At 43.0% G+C, this 16,583-nt stretch overlaps 1 protein-coding gene across 1 annotated transcript; it reads right to left on the bottom strand.

The window, feature by feature from the left end:
- Positions 1-374: 374 nt before the first annotated feature.
- Positions 375-1,243, bottom strand: LOC145790874 (uncharacterized). Its single transcript, XM_082869836.1, has 3 exons — positions 932-1,243; positions 619-814; positions 375-391 (listed from the first exon to the last, which is right to left on the bottom strand). The coding sequence occupies exons 1-3, from the start codon at positions 1,241-1,243 to the stop codon at positions 375-377; spliced, it is 525 nt and encodes a 174-aa protein (XP_082725962.1).
- Between the last annotated feature and the right edge of the window lie 15,340 nt (positions 1,244-16,583).

The following is a 16,583-nucleotide window of genomic DNA, read 5'->3' as shown; positions in this document are numbered from 1 at the left end:
TCTTTTTTTGTTTTCTTTTCTCCTCTCTTTTTCTTTTTCCTCAGCCGTGTGTATAGAAATGAAAGGGTTGGGATAGTGTTCTATTTGTAGGAGTTTGGAGGCCTATTTTATTTTATTTTAATTTTTTTCCCTCTTGGCTTGGGAAATATTACCTACTTGTATAGGCTTAGAGTATGTTTCTATGCTTGCCTTGGCATGCCTTGACAGCAGCCTCCTTGGGAAGAAAAGGCAGCAGAAATGCTCTGCCCAAAAATCTAAATTTTAATTTTTTTTTGTGTGTACAAAAAATAAAGATCAATGTATATATAGAACCTAGTCACTAGATATTTTGCTTCCTACTATCCTCTAACTAACTTAGTTATTATTTGTTTAATTCATTTAGTTTCCACAACTGTATTTAGACATAGAAATGTAATCACATAAAGATAAATAAATTTATTTATAGGAGTTTAATATTGGTATTAATCACGATGATATTAACATTATAATTTAATAATTTAATAATCACTATTAACTGAGTTAATATTGTTATTAACAAACTAATTCGTTGTTTGAAAATTCAGGTTCTGACAACCTATCCCCCTTAAATAATTTCGTTCTCGAAATTTTAACGCGTACCTTTATCTTCAAACAACTGAGGGTAGTTGGCTCGTATTGCATCCTTTATTTCCCAAGTAGACTCCTCCACTCCTCGATGCTGCCACAACACTTGCACCAAGTGGATGACTTTGCCTCTCAAGTTCTTTTTTCGTCGATCTATAATCTTTATAGGCCTTTGCTCAAAACTTGCATCTTCATTGAGATCAATATCTCCCTAGTTGATAACATGGGAAAGGTGTGGCTCATACTTCCATAACATTGAGATGTGAAAAACATTGTGCACCGCTGCAAGCTGTGGTGGTAGTGCTAAACGATATGCCACCTCTCCTACCTTGCTCAGAATTTCAAAGGGTCCCACATAACGAGGTGCAAGTTTTCCTTTCTTCCCAAACCGTGTAGTACCTCGACGAGGTTGAACTTTGAGAAAAACATGATCCCCTACCTCAAACATTAAGGGTCGTCTCCTTTGATCCACATAGCTCTTTTGCCAACTTTGGCCTGTGATTAGTCGTTGTCTGATCAGTTTTATCTTCTCAGTGGTCTCTTGAACCAAGTCTGGTTCTAACAAGGTTGCTTCCCCTACTTCAGTCCAATAGACTGGTGATCGATAAGGTCGCCCGTAAAGTGCTTCATACGGTGCCATTCCAATACTGGCCTGGAAACTATTGTTGTAAGCGAACTCAACGAGAGGTAGTTGTTTCTCCCAACTTCCCTTAAGATCCATAACGCAAGCTCGAAGCATATCCTCCAAGATTTGTATTGTCTTTTCTGACTACCTATCTGTTTGTGGATGAAATGTCGTGCTAAAGCATAGGTTTGTTCCCATTGCCTTCTGCAAGCTCTGCCAAAATTGAGAAGTGAATCAAGGATCACGATCTGACACGATGCTATCTGGTATTCTGTGTAATCTGATCACTTCTTTAATGAAAAATCTATTGAATGAATCTAACGTATCTGATGACCTGACAAGTAAGAATTGGGCTATTTTATAGTTAGTCGATCTACCACTACCCACACGCCGTCATGTCCCTGTGGTGATCGAGGCAAACCCGTCACAAAATCCATGGTTATGTGTTTCCATTTCCACTCAGGGATTGGTAAGGGTTGAAGTGTTCTTGCCGGTCTTTGGTGTTCAGCCTTTACTTGTTGACATGTTAGGCACTGAGACACAAACTTTGCTATATCCCTTTTCATTCCTCCCCACTAATATTGGCGTTTTAAGTCTTGGTACATCTTAGTACCTCCTAGATGTACTACGAATACTGAATGGTGGAATTTCTTAAGTACATTTTCCCTGAGTGAGTCGTCGCTTGGCATGGACATTAGACCTTGATATTTCAAACTCCCATTTGTGTGAATTTCCTAACCAGGCATGGTTTCACTAGACTCCATTCGTGCCTTGATGAATGCTACCTTCTGATCGTACTTTTGTGATTCTAATATCTCGCTCAAAATTTTAGACATAGCAATCAGAGCACCAAGGTAAGCTTTTTCATCTTGAACCTCCATTTGTACCCCAAATTCATTGAGCGTTCCAACCATATTCCATTCTCTAAGTGCTAAACTAGAAACAATCCCTCTATTCTTGCGACTTAGCGCATCTGCCACCACGTTTGCCTTGCCAGGATGATAGGAAAGGGTAAATTGGTGATCCTCAAGATATTCCATCCAGTGTCTCTGACGCATGTTCAAATCCTTTTGGGTGAACAGATACTTCAAGCTTTTATGACCGGTGAATATCTCAAACTTTTCACCATACAGGTAGTGTCTCCAAATTTTGAGGGCGTGAACTATAGCTGCTAACTCCAAGTCATGAGTGAGATAATTCTTCTCATGGTTCTTTAATTGTCTTGATCCATATGCCATCACCTTGCCATTTTGTATCAATACGTACCCTAGACCTTCTTTGGAAGCATCACAATACACATTGTACCCAACGTCTTGTTCTGGTACAATGAGAATAGGGGCACTCGTCAATCTTTTCTTGAGTTCTTGGAATGAATTTTCACAAGACTCATTCCATCCAAATTTAAGTCCTTTTCAAGTCAAATGTGTCATTGCTTTGGCCAATTTTGAGAAGTCTTGAATGAATCTTTGATAATAACTAGCTAATCCTAAGAAACTATGAATCTCGAATGTGTTCTTAGGTTTCTTCCATTCTATCATTGCTTCTACTTTAGTTGAGTCCATTGATATTGCCCTTTCAGACACCACGTGACCCAAAAACTTTACTTCCTCCATCCAGAATTCACATTTACTAGCCTTAGCATATAGCTGGTTCTCCCTTAAGGTTAGAAATACTATTCTCAAATGTTTTTCATGGTCTTCTTACACCAAAATATCATTAATAAAAACTACCACAAATTGATCTAAGTAAGTGTAGACACCCCATTTTTGACCGTCCTCAAGACTTGAACGTCACCGTTTGAACACTCGGCGATCATCCTTGTTTGTGTTCGTCTTAAGTTCCCGGAGGTCTCGGCTACGTGCCTTACCTCAGGATCTCTCAACTCGACTGTTTTGTGTTTGGTTTTGCACCAAACACTTGTGTTTTTGCTTTAGAAGGTAGGGAATGGCTTGTTGGCCATTCCCACACCTCACCGGCCATGGCTCGAGGCTACCGGCCATTGGTTTGTTGCCATCGGCCAAATGTTTGGCCGACCGGCACTCTTTGTGGTCGACCGACCATATTTGTTGGTCAAATTACATTTTTGGCTGGCCGACCACTGTGCATCTGTTTTTGGCAGATATTTTGTGCCAGCTGTGATAGCTGGCACCCACTTTGCTCTCTTTCATACATGTGTATAGAGGGATCTCCCTCTTGACTAGCTTACTTGAGAAGCTTTTCAAGAGTGATCTCTATAAGAGGGAGCCTCTTCTCCCTCCATTAGGGTTACAAAAAAAATACAGAGGGAGCTCTGAGTTAGGGTTAGTTCATAGTTATAGCTATTCTATCTCTATATCTCTCTCTTTAGTGCATAAGTGTGTGCTTTAGTCTTACTATTGCACACAAACACCTAGTGTTACACCTTACCTTGGCTACTGAGGTGCTAAGGAGTCATTTTTAGAGTTTTGGAGCTGGTTTGAACCTAAGGAGGCTGCTGGTCTTCCATTTTTGAAGAGGGTCTACAAGGGTAACAACTTTCCCCCTTTATTCCCCTTTTTTGCATAGCCTTTTTACCAATCTTGCACCTGTTTTTAGGCTTTGTGTATAACATATAAAAGTCTTATTTTTACTTGCCTAAAATAATTGTTTAAGGTTTCTTTGACCTTTGGGGTTGTTTGACCCCTCTTAGGGCTTGTTTGGCCCCCATTTTGTGCCATTTTGGTGAGCTCTGGGACCACCATGTTTGGGCCTCCTCACCACTGAAATCTTGAGGGATTTCAGTGGTGAGGATGGTGGTTTAAGGTCCTAAGAAGGAGAGGGCCACCCCCTCTCCTTGTTGTCCTTGAAAAGGGCCATTTTAGCCTCATGTGTGAGCACCATTTTTAAGTGCATTTTGGCCATGTATTAGTTGTTATTTGTGCTTATTTTGTCATAATATAGCACTTTTTTTTTACTTGGTTTAGACACACCATGCTTGCCTTGCATACATGTCTTGTAATGCCATGATTTGCCTTATCATGTGCCTAGCATTTAGCCTATTATGCTTACTTGTTTTGGCCTAGCTTTGTGAAGCTTTTGTGCTTGTTTTAGCATGCTTAAGTTTTGTTTTTTGTTGTTTTGGTCGAACATGACATGCTTAGTATAGCCACCTTGCATATTGGCTTGTTAGCCTTGGGTGTGTGAGTATGGAGCATGCTTTACTTGCTTTGTTTCAGTGGTTTGGAACCATTTGCCATGTCATTTCAGTCCTCATGGTATGCTTGAATGCTTACATTTGATGCCCCTTTAATGTGTTAAGAGGTTGGGGTTTCATGCTTCATGTTTGTGCTATTGTGGATGCCTTTAGGATTAGGTCATTTAGATGCCATCTAAGTGGTTCTTAGGGCTTACTTTTGCATGATTTAGGACTGTTTTGGTTCATTTTGGTCATTTGCTTCATGTGTCATATGATCATGTTTTAGGTCCTTGGGTTTGGTTGCATGCCTAGCTTGCATTGGTAGGTTGATTTGGCATCATTTCCTACATGTTCTCAAAGCTTGTTATGTATGCCATATGTCCATGATTATTCCCTTTTAAGTGTGCTTAAAAGATGCTTCTTGATGCTTAAGTGTTTAGGCCTTAACATGTGCATGCTTGTGTGTGTTTTGCCTCTCATTTCCATAGCATTTGGCCACTGTTTTGGGCCTAATAGAGAGCTGTCCAAATTAGTGTAAGTCCCTCATTTGCATGTTGTGGCATGCTCACCTTGTGTGTTGATTGCATACTTGACTTATCATGTATTGTTGTTGCATGTTTAAGTGACAATTGCATTTGGCACGCATTTCCTTGATTAGGTTGAATAACATGTTGCATGCCTTACACACTTGCATGATTAGGTTACATCTTGCATGTTGATCATTAGCATAGTTATTACATGCTTGCATGCTTGCTAGCTTAGGTTGTGTGCCTAGCATACTCGTCTTCATGTTCATATTGCGTGCCTAGTTCGCATGCCTAGGTTGCATTGCATTGGCATGCATGCCTTGCCTCTTGATCAAGTGATAGAGTTTGGGCCATTTGTTTGTTTAAGTGCATTTCATTCAACATTAAAATGACACACTTGGTTTCTTGGGCCATCACGCATTGAAATGTGCGATTGATGGTCCGAGAATCGAGGACCATCCTCCTTTGAGTCATAAACATGATAAGGAGTGTGGTTGGTGCAAACATTTCTTGAAATGCATTGCCATGCCATGTTTTGCCCTCTGCTACTGTCAAAACAGGTTTTTGCAGGAAGCTTTGCCGGCCGGCCATCTATGCTGCCGACTGACAAAATATTTGTGGCCGAGAGCTCAACAAATGGTCGATGGCCATCCGAACATGGTCGGTGGGGTTTCCACTTGGTCGGTGGTGATCCATAGTGTCCATGGAGCATAGCTTGGGAGTTGTGCAATTTTCAGAGGAGTAGAGCAGGGGAAACAGAGGCAAACTTGTGCATGGTGGTGGGTTTCCGAACGGAACCGAGTGCGCTTGCATTGGGCCCTCTTCCCGAGGCTGCATTTACTGCTTTATTAGCTTAGTTAATTTGCTTAGCTAGTTAATTGTCTATAATATTTAATTTGCTTGATAGTTAGTTAAATTGTATTATTCTTTTGGTCCCTCCGAGCGAGGGCGAATTTGTAATAAGTGTGGGTGCGTGTGTACATGTCTTCTAACCCCCACTTCTTTCTCCCTTTTACTTACCTGCTTTCAATGGTTAGTATTAGGGCATGTTTCAATTAGCATACTTATGCTCGTATGTTTGCATCATTCATCAGTCTTGCATGCACCGGGCTCGGCGCATCATACTAACTGCATCGTATTTCAAATCAAACTTGAATACATGTTATCTGTCGCATCTCACATGCCATTCATAGATTAGCCGAGCCTATTCTAGTAACATTTTGTATAAGATACATTAGCCACCTTAACATGAATTAGGATCATGCATATGATTACTAACTAGTTCACTGTTTTGGCACGGAGTACGATGTAAGTATTTATGTTTTAGCATCTCGCATGAGTGTGAATGTTAACATGATAGCATGCTTACCATGTGGCTATATGCTTATGTGATATAACTGCATGAATGCCTGTGGGTGAAGGTTGGATTGTTTGAATTGGGATAATTCATCCAAATCCGTATTTTAGTCTGCTCGCGAGTAGCAAAATTCAAACCATTTTCCAAACAAACGGAAATGCGATGCTTTGTTCCGACTTAGGCAATTTAGTCTATACTTGTTTTGCCGTACGCATCACATAGTAATTCTAGGCTAATAACCGGTATAAGAACGCATAATATTTTCAAAACAAGCTATCATGGTTAGTAGAGGCCGATCTTCGGATCGGGCGAGAGGGGGTGCTCATAGCTGACCTTCCCTAATCGTACCCAAGTTCCCGAGCCGAGGCAACCTTGGCGACGACGGACACGTGGCCTTAGGAAAACGAGTCAGGGTTTCCTAAATTACCCCATAAAAAATATTTAGGTGGCGACTCTGTATCTAGCAAAGCAGTCCATGTTTGGCACTTCTTTCTAGAAATCTATTTTCCAAAATGATTTGCCGAATTTGGACTCTTTGGTTCAGATTAAGAATCGTGACGATTTGAGTCCGAACTGTAGTGAGCCCAAAACGATAAACGGGATTTATCCTCCCGAGGCGTTCGGGGATGTCTACTGTTTCTAGCGACTCTGCTGGGGAGTTAGAGAACTTGACTCGAACTCATGATATCATGTTTTGACTACATTCATGTGTTTCTTTGTATTGCATGTGCATTGGTGCGCCTAGGACACTGTGTTTGCCGTCTGCTATTCCTGAGCGATTAGCCTGCGGCTGCGTGCCATAAGGTTGACCGGTTACGGGCTCTGCTGTAGACGTGCCCGCGTGGGGCCCCGCTACAGTTCGGACTCGATTTGTGTCACGGTTCTTAATCTGAACCAAAGAGTCCAAATCCGGCAAATCGTTTTGAGAAATAGATTTTTGAAAAGAAGTGCCAAACATGGACTGCTTTGCCAGATACAGAGTCGCCACCTAAATATTTTATTTTGGGGGAATTTAGGAAACCCTGACTCGGTGCCAGAGACCACGTGTCCGTCATCACCAAAGTTGCCTTGGCTCGGAAACTTGGGTACGATCGGGGAAGGTCAGCTATGAGCACCCCCTCTCGCCCGATCCGAAGATCGGCCTCTACTAACCATGATATCTGTTTTTGAAAATGTTATGTGTTCTTATTCCATTTATTAGCCTAGAATTACTATGTTATACGCACGACACACAAGTATAGACTAGATTGCCTAATTTGGAAATAAGCATTGCATATCCGTTTGTCTTGAAAAATACTTTGGAATTTGCTACTCGCAAGTAGGCTAAAATACGGATTTCAATGAGTTTTTCCAATTCAGACAATCCAACCTTCACCCACAGGCATTCAAACAGTTTATCACATAAGCATCTAGCCACATGGTAAGCATGCTGTCATGTTAGCATTCACACGCATGCGATATGCTAAAGCATGAAAATACTTACATCGTACTCTGTGCCAAAACAATAAACTAGTTAGCCAACATGCATGGTCCTAGTTCATGTCAAATTGACTAATGCAACACATACAGGATGCAATTGGAGCAGGCTCGGCTAACCTAAACATGGCATGTGAAATGCAATTAATTGATGCACTTATTCAATTTGGAATTGAAGTACAAATGCAGTTAGCATGATGTACCAAGCCTGGTGCATGCGAGACAACTGTATGGATGCACGCATGCATAGCATAAGGTATGCTAATTTAAACATGCCCTAATCTACCTTCATAAGCAGGTAAATAAAAGGGAAGAAAGAAGTAGGGGTTGGGAGACATGCACACACTTACCCACACTTATTACAAATTTACCCTCGCTCGGAGGGACCGAAAGAATAATACAGTTCGAATAATGAATTAACTATCCTAGCTAATTAATTATTACAAATCACCTAATTAATTAATAAATTAACTAAGCATAAGAAAAGTAATAAAAAAGGGCCTCGAGAAGAAGGTTCGATGCACGCGTGCTCGGGTCTTGCTCGGAAGTGCACTGCCATGCATAGGCTGCCTCTGTTTTCTCTGCACTGCCTCTTGGAAGGCTGCCAAAGTCTCAGAATTGCTTCCCTGGACATTGGGAGACACCACCGGCTGAGTAGAGTCATCACCGGCTGTGGTGTGTAATCATCGGCTGTTGATGAAGCTATCGGCCCAGGAAGGATTGCTGGTCGGCACTAAACACTGCCGGTCGGCAGAAAGTTCCTGCTGAATCTGCAATTGACAGCAACAGAGGGCAAGGCAGAGCATGGCAATGCTATTCAAGCAATGTATGCACCAATCACACCCTTATCATGTTTATGACTCAAAGGGCCATGATCCTTGGTTCTTGGACCATCAATCACGCATTTCAATGCGTGATGGCCCAAAGAATCAAGTGTGCATTTTTGATATGGAATGCAATGCATATGAACAAACTAATGGGACTCAACCTCTATCACAAGCATTTCAAGAGGCCAAGCATGCATGCAAATGGAATACAATCCTAGGCATGTGAGCTAAGGATGTGACATGGCAATGCGAAAACATGCAACAACATGTTAAGTGGCTAAAGGAGAGAATACATGCCAAATGTATTACAACCTAAGCATACAATAGCATATCATGCAACTCAAGCACTACAACAAAATACAATTACACATGGCATGCAACACAAGGTGAAATGGAGCGAATATGTGATGGTATGCAAGGCATGCACGCAATAACAGGAGAGGATGGTCTTACACTAATTTGGACAGCCCTATGCTAGGTCCAAAACAGTGGCCAAAGCTTAAGAAGATGGGACCAAACACACATACACACATGCACACGTTAAGGCCTAAACACTTAAGCATCAAAGGGCACCTTTTAAGCACACTTAAAGGGGAATAATCATGGACATGGGGCATGTATTAAGCTCTGAAAATCATGCAAGAATATGGTGCCAAACCAAGCAAACAAGATAGGCTAAACATGCAAGAAATGGCCCAAGCATTCAAGGCAAGCTAATGAAGTATTTGACCACACTTAACAAGACCAAACATGGCGTGAATTTAATGACCAAAAACAGAGTTTTAGCACATAAAACAAAGCTCAAAAGACCACTTAGATGGCATCTAAATGGCTTGAATTCAAAAGCATGCACAAATGCACTTTCAAGGAGCATACAACACAAGCTCATAAGGCGTCAAGGAGGCATCCAAGGCAAGCATACAAGCATGCTAAAGGGACTGAAATGATGCTACAAATGGTGCTAAACCACTGAAATAAAGCAAGTAACACATGCTATACCCTCACATACTTAAGGCCAACAAGCCAAAATGCAAAGGGGTTATACTAAACATGTCATGGCCGACCAAAATGACTAAGGACAGACCTCAAACATGGCAAAATAAGCACAAAAGCTTCACAAAGCTAGGCCTAAAACATGCTAGAACAATGGTTTACAACCTAAGGCATGTTAAGGCCTACACATGGCATTACAAGGTAGGTATGCTAAGCATGCATGGTGTACCAAAACCAATTAAAAACAGAAGCATATTATGACATAATAAGCACAAAAATCAGCTAAGGCATGGTCAACATGAAGCTTAGCTAGGTGCTCCCTCAAGAGGCCAAAAATGGTCCATTTCAAGGACAACAAGGAGAGGGGGTGGCCCTCTCCTCCCTAGGACCTCAAGGCACCATCCTCACCTCTGAAATCCCTCAAGATTTCAGTGGTGAGGAGGCCCAAACACCAAGGTCCCGGATCTCACTCAAAATAGCACAAAATGGGGCCTCTCAAGGCCTAAGAGGGGTCAAACACCTCCAAACCACAAAACACTCTAAACAAACTATTTAGAGGGCCCAAAAACAGAAATTTTTTATATTATATACTAAGCTCAAAAAAAGTTCTAAGATAGGCAAAAATAGTATGCAAGAATGGGGAATAAAGGGGCAAGATTGTTACCCTTGAAGACCTCTTTCACAAATGAAGCTCCAATAGCTTCTTAAGCTCCAAACCAGCTCCAAAACTCTGAAAACAATCCCTTAGAACCTCAATAGCCAAGGGAAGGTGTAATGGTAGGTGTTTGTGTGCAATACTATGAACAAATACACCTAGAACACTCAAGAGAGAGAGAGATATAGAGATAGAATGTATATAAGTTCTAACCCTAGAACCAGAGCTTCTAACAATGTTTTTTTCTCTCTAAAATGTCTAACCCTAAAGCCAAGAGGGGAGGGCTCCTCTTATAGAGGAGCCAATCTTGTAAAGCTTACAAGGTAAGCTAACAAGAAGGCCATCCCTCCATACACGTGTATGGAGGGGAACAAAATGCCATACAGCTGTATTAAAATATCTGCAAAAGCAGATGAACAGTAGTCGGCTGCTCAAAATTGCTATCTTGACAAAATGGGCTGCCGACCGGCAACAAAGAATGCCGACCGGCAATATACATTGCCGACCGGCAATATACATTGCCGATGGCAACAAAACACCCGCCGGTGGCCTCTGGCCATGGCCGGTGATGTGTGGGGATGCCTCACAAGGCATTCCCTGCCCCTCCAAGGCAAAACACAAGTGTTTGGTGCAAAACCAGACACTAAACAGTCGAGTCGAGAGATCCTGAGGCAAGGCACGCAAGCCGAGACCTCTGGGAACTCAAGATGAACACAAACATTGATGATCACCGAGTGTTCAAACGGTGATGTCCCAGTCTTAAGGACGGTCAAAAATGGGGTGTCTACATCTGCCAGTATGGGAGCACAAACCCCGATTTTACCGGGGCACCCTGTTGACCATTCGACCTAGTGTATATTCGGAATCCGTAGTGACCATTCCAAACTAAGACAGGTTGCTTACCCGGTGTTAAGTTGTTTGAAACCGCTGCGTGCATAGTGAAACCCTAGCTCCTGACAAAATAGGACAGGGAAACCCTACCCCAACATAGGGGTGTTTTGGCTCTCTTTTACTTGCTATGTGCTTTTAGAGTGTATCTCTACAGGAACGCACATATCAGTTTGCAAGTTTAAGTACCAGGCCTAAGGGCATCAGTATCAGTATTTTGCGGAATCAGTTATATCTGCGGGTATCAGACTCAGTTTTGTGGCAGTGATTTTGGGGAACAGTGATCAGTAGTAGAGTACAATTTTTCTGCTATGCCTGTGTCTGTTCCGTCTGGGCTGAAATGCTACTTGTTTTCCCTTTCAGTTTAGAGATTTGGGTTCAGGGATTTGGTGTTCTTCTTTGCTGAGGCAAGGCAAACGTCTGATCCGTCAATCCCCGGTTGCATCATCACCGTTTAGTTCAGCAGACTTATGATGACGCAGAGTTCAGAAGAAATCGTGGTTATGGCGGCCGCACTGGACCGAGGAACCATCTTGCGGGATGAACCCAATGTCGAAATACCACATCCGCCCAGGTCACCCGCCGCGCGCCCGATCTGGGAGCCCCAGTTGTTTTAAGCTCGTGAGCCCACCACGTTTGAATTGATGGGAATGATCGGCTACCTCCAGAGATCTGTGGCCGAATTGGCCTATGGAATGGCGGCTTCACCACCAGCTGCACCATATGCCGGGAATTTCATACCACAAGAGCCCCCGCTACTGGGACGAATTGTGATCGAGCTCAGCCAGCCTGAGGCTGTCCCAAGCTATGGCAATGACATGTTAACAACAACCGGGTTCCGCTCTGATATAGCAACCCAAACCCTCGATCAGGCTAAGGCTAGAGGTAAGAATAAAGTGGGAACATATGCTGATCCCGTTGAACAACTGCTGTGGGCAGTCGAGGCTTTGAAAGCCGGGGGAATGAATAAGCAACAAGTATTCGCAGTCATGACTAAAGCTGTGGATGATGCTTTCCCCACTCCAACCGAAGGCAGTTCAAGCCAGACAGAAAATCAGGATAGGCCCCATGATGCCAAGACAGTTCCTTCCACTCCCAATCTTGCACCAGGAAAAGATCAGAAAGTCAAGGCAGTGCCTGCCGACCCTTTCGCTAGTGCGTCTAGCAAGAACCCTCAGACTTCGAAGTACCTGCCTCGAGGGCGCAGAGTCTTTCACGCCCTCTACATGCCTTTATCTAGGGCATTTCAAATTTTGGCTAAAAAGGGACGTCTTAAACCCCTCGAACCTCGACCTCTCCTGAAGAATCTCCCTCTTACACATGATGCTGCCTTGTACTGCGCGTACCACCAGCAAACCGGTCACAGCACCGACGGTTGTTTCCGCCTTCGCCACGATGTGCAAGATTTGATCGACAATGAGGTCATCCTCCCACCTACCTCAGCAAAGTCTGTCACCACTGAATTGTTGGATTTCGAGGATACTGCAAGCATGTGATCGGGGGTTGGACCACCTGCGGGCGGCGCTCGGTGTATTTCAGATATGGCGTTTGGCACGCACTATGTTGAGCATTTACGAATGCAGTTTTTATAATTTCTGGCTTGGGTGTCGAGTCAGTTCTTTGTTTTTGTTTTGAGTCTGTCTCTTTTTCCCGAGTCAGTCTTTTTGCTTAAGGGTCTGTCTTGATTGTGTCGAGTCAGTCCCATTGTATAGAATGTCAGGTGATTCCGGGGTTGTTGCCTCGAACACCGTTTTGTTTTGTCATTATCCTTTTGCTTTCTTTTGAGTCTGTCTCTGCTGTGGAGCCAGCTGCAACCAGGAAATCTGAATGAAACAGCTGCGGCTATCATGATTCCGTACTTATCGCTACTTTGAGCTAGTTACGCCAGAGCATTTGAATGAAATGGTAGAGCATCTCACTCACTCTTCTGCACCGCAAACTCATTGCATTGACCTAATTTTTTAACTTTTTGAACACTACAGTGATGAAAACGAAGAGGAAGGAATTCCTCGGGCTTTCCAAAAACTTGATCAAATTGAGAGAAAGAGAGGCATGCTAAAGCCCTTAATGAATGGAATCATGTTTATTAATGTGAGTACTGAGAAGGACCCTGGCTTGATCCAGATTGGTTCCACACTATCTTCAGCACGAGCGATTTGTCGCTTTCTTAAAAACTTTCAAAAACAAAATGTTTTGCGTGGTCCTGCAAAGACCTGTGTGGAATCGCTCTTGAGATTGTGCAGCTTAGGATCGCTCTCAGCCTCGAGACTTGAGCTCTTGCTTTCAAACCTTGGATCTTAGTTCAGAAGGTTCAACGGTCAACTATAACATGAAGCCTGCGTGGCCAAATTTGAAGCAACCCTTGAACAAGAGGCCAAGAAAGTCAGATCAAGAAGATCGGGCCTCATCAGAAGAAGCTTGCGAAGCTAGAACAGAAGCACCCTTCGGACTAGGGGCAAAAATATCCGATGTGCTCGAAGAGCCGAAGATGAATCCTTCTGCAAGTCAATACAATAGCCGCCCTCCTGGATACGGATGGCTGCGAAACCCTAAAACCATTTGGCGTGGACTTGTTACACTTTTACCCTTTGAGAGGCTCGCTGGGCCAAAAACCCGGAAGGGCAACCCAGGCAAAAGTTAGAGCAAGAAAAAGAACAAAAAGAACAAAAAAGACAAAAAAATGAAAAAAAAAATGCAAAAAAAAAAAAAATGAACAAAAAGAATGGAAAAGAAAAGAAGAACAAAGCTCGCAAGGTTGAAAACCCGCAAAGGGCATCCTTGGCAAAAGTTAGAGCATAAAAAAGTGAGGGTTAATACACGAGTGTACCTTAACCGGAACTACGTAAGGCTTGATTCCTATGTTTGGGATACGTAGGCAACTTCATCCTGAATTCCAGCCCCTAACGCTTTCATAGCGACTAAGTCCATGTCATGGTTTTAATCATCCTTGATTCCCATGTTTGGGATACGTAGGCAATTTCATCCTGAAGTCCAGCCACCAACACTTTCAAAGTGATTGTGTCCATATATTGGTTTTGACCATCTTCATCTTCTCTATATCCGAGAGTTCGGTCGCTATCATCACTAATGAGGACTGACTACAGTACGCTGCGACGTTATACAGAAAAGGGGCAACTTTTCGTTGCCATGAGTCGCCATCCAAACCAGGGGCAACTTTCCGTTGCCGTGCAGCTCTCTTTAGGCAAGGTGCAATTTTCCATTGCCTCCGATCTGAGGTTATGCATCTCGAGAGTAAGTTCCATGCTCGTCGAGCAGTAACCATTCGCGAAGTTAGTTTTTGAGAATTTTTTTACTGAGGTTGACTATTTTCTCGAAAATTATTCCATCCTTTCCAAAACTGGACCATTTTCTTGGACCCAAAAAAGAAAAATTTTCAGTGCTCATAGCCTAACTTGCATGATTTCAAATAAAAAATTGAACAAGCTTGTTAATATAAATCTCATTTTGGTTAAAATTGCTTTAGTAGAAAACCAAAACAAAAAAATGGTTAAAATGATGAACTAGGGGCACAGTTGAGTCGGGCTTCCTGTTTATCCCCCATCACCAGCATACCTGCCAGAAGAGGGCACAACTGAAGTTAACAACAAAGGGGCGAAAGCTCTTTCACCCTCCGAGCAACGAGGTATCAAACCAAGTGCGAGGCACGAATTGGAATGGATCAAGATACTCCATTCCCTCATCTGGGACACCGACGAGACGTCACCGGAGGAAATAGCCGCGAGCTAATAGTGCATGAACCCACAACCTCTTGTTTATCCATCAACCACCCTGGAGTGGGACGAAAAATGAGAGATTGAAGAATAGAGAGATATGTGATGAGGGAAAGAGTGAGAAAAAGGCTTTTACAGAAAAAAAAAAAAAACGAGCCTGAGGGCCGAGTGATGTGAGAACCACAAATAAGAAAGGGTGAGAAACAATACCCGGGGAAACTGGCTCCTCGTGATCTGGGAAGTCCCTCATTTTTATAACGCGTCTGTGTGTCGTGTCTTTTGTTTTGTTTGCCTTAACTCTTGCTTTGAGTCGGTTCCGAGCGTGTCTCGTTGTGTTTAGGTTGTTTACCTTTTGTTTTTCGTTATTGAGTCTTTTTCACTGTGTTCAGTCGTAGGCTCAATACTCGGTTGAAAACCCTTTTTCTCAAATCATTTTGTGCTCAGAGTGCTGTGCCATTCTCCACATTTCTGTAAAACAGGTTTGGTTCTTTTGTAAAACCGCAGGGGTTCAACCCGGGTCACTTGGAAACAGTGAACATGTGGGTTCTGGATTGCATCTGAGTGTGTTTCAGCTTCTGCCGATTCTACCTTTGTATTCTGTCTTTTCAGATTTGGACTGTTTTCACCGCGTGCAGAATAAACTAAGAATACTGTGTTATGGGCTATGAAGTTCAGAATGAGTAGAGTTCAGAATGAGCAGTGTTCAGAATCAGTTGTGAGCTGTGTGGGCTGTATGCAGATTAAACCAAGCATTGTGTTACGAGCTGACTATTCAAAATGAGTAGTGGTTTGTTTGAGTTGTTTTGCTGTTGGCCTATCCATTATCTGGTTATTACAATACAAGTGTTAGATTTTTCAGACAGGAGATCAATCTCATTTACATTGAGATGTAATATGATGCAATGCGATGCAGTGTATGAAATGTATCAATATAACACTTTTAAAAATTTTGTGTCATTTCGTCATCTTTTCAAGTACAAAGTTTTGGAGAAAACAAAAACCTGCCTGCGGCAGTACAAGGTACTCTAGCTACCAGCAAAAAGAAAAGCAAAATAAGAAGAAGAAAAACAGTAAAAATCTGGATCAATGTCAAATGGTCTCAGGCCTAGAGGTCCACCCTTGTCCTCTTCCTGGACGAAGGTCCAGGAGCATCATCATCAACGCCGTTATCTGAGCCCGAGTTAGTGCCATCTCCTGTCTCCTCCTCAGATGACTCTGCTTCCGCCTCCGCCTCTGCCTCCGCCTCGGACTCGTCGTCATCTGGAACTGGCGCCCGAGAGCTACTCCCAACGTGAGTGCACCTCGCCTTGGTGCGGGGGTATACTCTGCCATCTCCTACTCCTCGGGTAGGGACCGAAGGCCCAGCTGGAGCACCTCCTATAGCGAGAATCAGAAATGGAGGCTGAAAAGTACAAATTACAGACGCATCAGTATGCTACGCAAAACAAAGTATCAGTACAGAATGCGGTGTATGAGTACAGAGTATGAATGCTATGAGCAGTATGACGGTACAGAATGCAGTGACTGAGTGCAGTGTATGAATGTCGTGAGTAATGCTGTGAACAGTCTGTGGGCTACAGTGTATCAGATGTCGTGAGGGCAGTGTATTGAGTGTTGTGTTAACAGGGCAATGCATCAGATTATGTGAAACAGTTTTTGTATGGTTTGAGACCGTGGTCAGAAGAGCATACCGGAATACTGTACATGGCCAAAAGATCGAGGCTCTACTGGAACATCCCCATCACCG

The sequence above is a fragment of the Camellia sinensis genome, chromosome 1 (genome assembly GCF_055761805.1).
Source record: "Camellia sinensis isolate YWXY chromosome 1, ASM5576180v1, whole genome shotgun sequence".
NCBI lineage: Eukaryota > Viridiplantae > Streptophyta > Magnoliopsida > Ericales > Theaceae > Camellia > Camellia sinensis.
Note: the sequence above shows the minus strand (reverse complement) of the source record. Positions and strands in the feature narration are given on the sequence as shown.